We start from the raw sequence: 6,000 nt of genomic DNA on the forward strand, positions 1-6,000 counted from the left end.
ATGCCCTGATCAAAAATGAAGTTAGAGAACTCCATCATAGCAGGTCATAAGCGAGCCTCACCCAACCTTTCACTAGGAAACGGGTAACATTAAAATCACCCCCAATACACTAAGGCATTTCCACCAATTGACCAAACCAACAAACTCATCCTAAAGAAGCCTTCTATACCTATCAGAATTAGGGCCATCGACACTCGCAAAAAAGCCCAAATGGAATGATCTACAACGTTTCTGAAGGTTACAACCAAGGTAAAATCCCCTACAAACTCGTCTATCTTCTCCACCACTCTTTTGTCCCAAATAATCAAAATACCCCCTGAAGCCCCACTAGAATCCAAGCAACACCAGTCCACATGATGACACCCCCATAAACTATGCACAACGCTAGGAGACATGAAATCAAGTTTAGATTCTTGAAAACAAGCAGTATCCACCTTCCAATCTCTGTGCAAATTCCTAAACCTCAAACATTTTTTCCCTTCATTCAACCCTCTCAGGTTCTAGGAGAGTAACCTAGGCTTCATAAAAACATTGGAAGTACCCTCTTCTTGCGTTTTCCACGGCTTGAACAATCACCTTTGGCATCATAGTGTTAGAGTATATTAGGGGATTTGTTTTAGAGACTTGATTGTAATTGATTGTCATCAAATCTGATTGATTTGATTGTCATCAGATCTGATTACCATACATATCTACCACAGTTCTTCTATAAATAAGAGTATTTTGTATTGTAACATAATCAACAAAATGTAGCCTTTGGGACTTTATCCTGTAGACGTAAGCTATAGACTGAACCACATAAAATTCTTTCTCTATTTTATTATTCTATTTTTTCCTTTAATATTCCATGTGTTGGGCATCACCTATTAAGCTATTAAAAAAAGAAAATTTGAACCCACACGTGAGGGTATTGTTAAATTATTGACTAAATGATTAAATTTACCTTTTTCTATCAGCTTAAACTTTTTAAATAAGTGATTATTTAACATGGTATCAGAGCAAAGATCCTGAGTTTAAACTCTGTCTCCGTCATTCACCTCTCATTTCAATTAAATATTCCACTTGTTGGGGGAAGTTGAACCCACATGTGAGGGGGAGTGCTAAAAAAATTGATTAAATGGTTAAATTACTCTTTCTTATAAGCTTAAGCTTTTTGAATAAGTGGTAATTTAACACAATTGATGGAACACTCCAAATTTCTTATCTCCCTACTACCTTTCATACCAAGTTTAGAAAGAGAAGCCAATACATCCTAACAATCTTCCTCTTCAACAACTGTCAAAAGAGCCAAAAATTGTTCCTCATGACCCACACATGAGATCCCCACAATAGGATAGATATCCTTCGCACATTGCAAAGCCCCTGAGTGATCGGATTCACCAACCGCAATAGGGAAATACAAACATAGAGGAGAATAAAGGACCTCACCATCACCACCCCCATCCATCCCATCCAAGAGACATAGGGCAACATCTTTCCCTTTCTCTCCCTTTGTTGTTCACCCCCCTTAGCATTCATAACCAAAAATGACAACTGCAAAGAGCAAGCAGTTAGGGGAGAAGAAAGGGCATCTTCGGCAACAACACCTTGCCTACCCAGACAAGGCAAACTTTCGGGCACCTTGTAGTGTATGTGTGACTTGTATTTCAACAAGTCTTTCTGTGGGCCCCACTCATTTTTATTTGACTTATCTTTTATCCACACACGTGGCTATGTATTGTGGAAAGCTGCCTTTGGAAGCTTGGTGAAGCTTCTCGTAGAAGCTTGTAAGTCTTTTTTTGGTTGGGTTGCTGAACCGAAGCATGATTCAAACCTTTGAGTAGTGTGCAAAAAAAAAAAAAAAAAAAAAAAAAAAAGAAAAGGAGAAGAAGAAGAGCATCCAACAGCAATGAGCCTCCAACAGTCCAGTGTTTTCGGCAGCTTCCTTTGGGAGAGAGCTAAGCCATTTTGTCCCTTTTGTTATTCTCACTTGTTTTTCCTCACAATTTGTAGTGCCATTTACGGCTTATAAAATTTGAAGAAGGTTTTCTCTTTTGTGTGAGAGTGAAATTTGGGTGTATTTAGGCTTTTGGGTTTGAGTGGTTGCTCTTTGTATTGCACTTTGTACTCCATCTTTTGATAGTGGATTCCTCCTGGATCGTCTCCGCCAGTGGATGTAAGCTTGTTAAGCTGAACCACTTAAATCTTGGTGTCTGTTGTGATTGTGTTGTGGTTATTTGCTATTCTGCTATTTTTCTGTTTCTTTGGTGATCCTAGAATATTAGTTTTGTCATAACACACCTCAGGGTCACTTATATTGCCATCTAAAACCATAGAGACATATGCTACACGCACTCACATGCACAAAAACAACTTAAGAATACTTTGATGGGAATATGTTTATAGTAAGCATGCACTCTAATGCCTATTCAAAGAAGGCAAGAATGGGGGAAAAAGGAATATGACAAGTAACACAGTTGTACCTTTTAACTGCTTCCAGCCGTTCCTCAAACTGAAGGTCCAAAGCCTTGTTGGTAGATTTCCCATCAAATCGAGAACTTAAACCAGGTGCCTCTACAAGGAAAACCTATTGTTATGCTAATGCAACAAAACACAATAAATTATAAATAGGAAGGACTAACTGGGTTTAAATCAATTTGAAAACAACATTGTTTAACACCCTGAACATTTCACCAGAATGTATTACAACCCCAAATCCTAGTTTTGGAGAAGACCAAGTAACCCAAAAATCCTACCCCTAAACCCTCATTTATATCTATTTTCTAAACTTACAGAGATAAACTAGTATACAAGGGCGATGGGCACAGAGTCAACCATTTGCATGCAAGATGCTCTAAATGATAATAAAAAAACCATGTTTCAGCAATTGTAGTGTACACTGCCCAATGCTCAACCAAACTATACAGGGCCAAAATTTGTAACTCACACGATCTTTGTCAAACCAAAACAGATGAAAAAATTAAAAAATAAATAACTGAATGTTCTTCTCTGAAGGAGACAAACTTAATCCACTTACGAGTACGTTCAGGAACAGGTTGTTTAGTTGTTGATTTCCTGCACCGGGTAACAACAGTGATTACATGACAAATTAACTCACTCAATTTGTAAAAGCATTACAGTGTACAAGTCAGACTGACTATTTACAATTGAATATGTCAGAATAGTTGGTCTCCAATATGCAGATTTCATTTTTTTTTTTTTTTCGATGACAAGAAACCCCTCCAAGGCAGGGTAATTTCATGTACCCACCCATGTTAAGTAAACCTTGAACTCATGTAAAGCGCCTATTTCACATGGATCGGGCAATACTCCGACTTTGCCGACGGGATAGCCCCAAGGAAATGTTTGCACCCAAGGGGATTCAAGCCTTAGACTTCATGGGACTACCTCAAAGACCAAAGCCCTTACCACTTAAGCCAACCCCTTGGGGTTGATTTCATTGATGAGAAAACCCATCAACAAATTAAGCATAAAAAACATGTTATAGAGAAAAATTATCTTTAGAATAATTTTAGGAATATTATTATTTCGTTTTTTTTCGGTTTAGGGTTTCCTTACGTAACTAATGTTTTATACTATATAACGTAGATGTCATATGGCTATGAAATAACAAGAAGAAGAAATTAAAAGGACTGCTTCTTGGAGGCCCGACCCCTTGAAGAAATCACTCTCTTCACTATTTTTTAAAAAAATTGTTTCATTAATAAAAAGGTGTCATATCAGAACATGTGCGTTTGGGTATTGAATTTTGAGAATTAGAATTGAATTCTAATTCTATTTACAAATATCGAGGTAAAAAATTGTGTTTGGATGTTGAATTTTGAGATTGAAAAATATTATATTTTAATGGTAAAAAATGATTGGAAGTTTAAAAAGTTGTGTATAATGATTGGTATTTTGAAAAGTTGTGTAAAATAATAATTTAAATAATAATAATTTATTATATATTGATTATTTAATTAAAAAATAAATAAATAATTTTTATTTAAAAAAAATAAAATTAAAATTTAAAAAAAAAAAAAAAATGATGCAGGGGTGGCTGCCAACCCCCGGAGGTGACCGGGGGTGGCGCGCGGCCACCCCCAGTGGCCGGGGGAGGCCGCGCGGCCACCCCCAAGGGTCGGGGGAGGCCGCGCGGCCACCCCCAAGGGTCGGGGGTGACCGCGCGGACACCCCCGCTGGCCGGGGGTGACCGCGCGGCCACCGCGGCCACCCCCGCTGGTCGGGGGAGGCCGCGCGGCCACCGCGGCCACCCCCGCGGGTCGGGGGAGGCCGCGCGGCCACCCCCGCTGTTCGGGGGTGGCCGCGCGGGTTGGCAGCCACCCCTTGTGTTTTTAATTAATTTTTTTTATTTTTATTTTATTTAAATTTGTATTATTTTATTATTTATATGTGGGACCCACGCGCTTTTTGGGAGACAGTTTGTCCTGCGCGTGGGGCCCAGCCAGTATTCAAATTTTCAGCTTAAAATTCAAACAAAATTCGGGTCAAATCCAGGTTTTTGGGCGGGTGGGTGGGTTTTAGAAAAAACCCGGATGGAATAAAATTTCATTTCTACTGCCAAACAGTTAATGTTTAAGTCTAATTTTCTTTACTTTTCGGGGAAACCAAGAAAACTCTTAAATAAGGATCGAGCGTGTGAAAACAGTGGGTTCCCATTACACTGACTATAGAAAACATTACTCGTTTGGTCTGATTTTGTTTTCTTTTCCTTGAATTTCTTGTCAAGCAAACAGGGAACAGGGTGGGTTTCCATTATGCCTCTTTTATTTGGAAAGAATTAGGCGCAAGTCGTTCCTGAAAAAACCCCATTACAAATTAACTAAACACAGCATCAACCTTTTCCTTTCTTTGACATTTCTTGTTAACAAAGAAAACTCTAGTTCAGGTAATGCAGCTAAAAGACAATACAGTAACATAAAAGAAAACACACACACATATATGCATATTAAGTATAATTTGAAAACACATACGTGGGTACCTTGTTGGTGTTCTTTTTGGTTCCAAAACCGCGTCTTGGGGTTGAATCAGAGCAGCGTATTGGAACCATAAGCAGCCGACTCGCTGTTGTCGTGGCCATCGTGGTAATCGACATTCTCTCTGTCTCTCTCTCTCTCTCACTCTAAATATATAGGAAGATAAGGTTTGTGCTCTCTCTTATCTCTCCCTCGCTACTTCTTAACTATGTAAATTGGGCCTTCAAAATGCTGAATTCTTGCCACATCAGCAATACAATTCTGAAAATTAAAAACTTAAAAATAAATAAATAAATAAATAAAAAACCTTTATATATGTTTTAAGGAAAAGAAAAGGTTGAACATAAATGAGTACCATTTTGCTTTTTTTTTTTTTAAAAAAAAAAATAGTGATTAGATGCGTAATATTATAAATTATATTTTTATTCAACAAATATCTTACCATGGGAGTTTCAATCGATCTTTGGATCAATTATTGTTAAAAGAAAAAATTAATAATTTATTAAGACTGCCACATCAACATTGTAAAATAATTTTAAAATAAAAATGTAATATAAAGCAATACTAATCAATTACATTATGTAATTAAGTGGACTATAATACATTTAACTTGTACATTTTTTTTCTCGAAGATACAAATATGGATAGTAAACATAAAGGATGAAAATGGTCTCCTTGCATGTATTTGAACTAAACAATTAACCACCGCAACAGAGAGCTCCATGCTAAATAATTTGAAAGGACGATTAAGTGGGTTTCGAGATTTTGGCAGTAGTTTAGGGGATCCAGTCTATGTTTAGTGTATGTATATCTTGCAATAAATAAATAAATAATTAGCTTATTATTATGAGTAAATGAATGTAATAAGTGTTGATTGTTACACATTCAAGTCTCTTAATTTACATATGTTAAAGCTCTTAATTTTGTTATAATTTGATGTTTTGTGTTGTTTTTGTGTTTTCTTGTATTTTACAGGTTTTGGAAGAAAATCCATCAAATTCCAAGATTATAACAAAATCGGCAA

At 37.0% G+C, this 6,000-nt stretch overlaps 1 protein-coding gene across 1 annotated transcript in view; it reads right to left on the minus strand.

Moving 5' to 3' along the window:
* The window catches only part of LOC133863673 (uncharacterized), a 44,985-nt gene extending 39,829 nt beyond the window's left edge, over positions 1-5,156 (minus strand). Inside the window, exons 1-3 of the mRNA XM_062299714.1 lie at positions 4,974-5,156; positions 3,017-3,054; positions 2,463-2,553 (exon numbers count right to left, since the gene is read on the minus strand). Of these exons, the coding sequence (XP_062155698.1) occupies positions 2,463-2,553; positions 3,017-3,054; positions 4,974-5,095 (251 nt within the window). The 5' untranslated portion in view covers positions 5,096-5,156. The remainder of the gene's footprint in view (positions 1-2,462; positions 2,554-3,016; positions 3,055-4,973) is intronic.
* Between the last annotated feature and the right edge of the window lie 844 nt (positions 5,157-6,000).

Source organism: Alnus glutinosa, chromosome 3 (genome assembly GCF_958979055.1).
Source record: "Alnus glutinosa chromosome 3, dhAlnGlut1.1, whole genome shotgun sequence".
NCBI classification, from domain to species: Eukaryota; Viridiplantae; Streptophyta; class Magnoliopsida; order Fagales; family Betulaceae; genus Alnus; species Alnus glutinosa.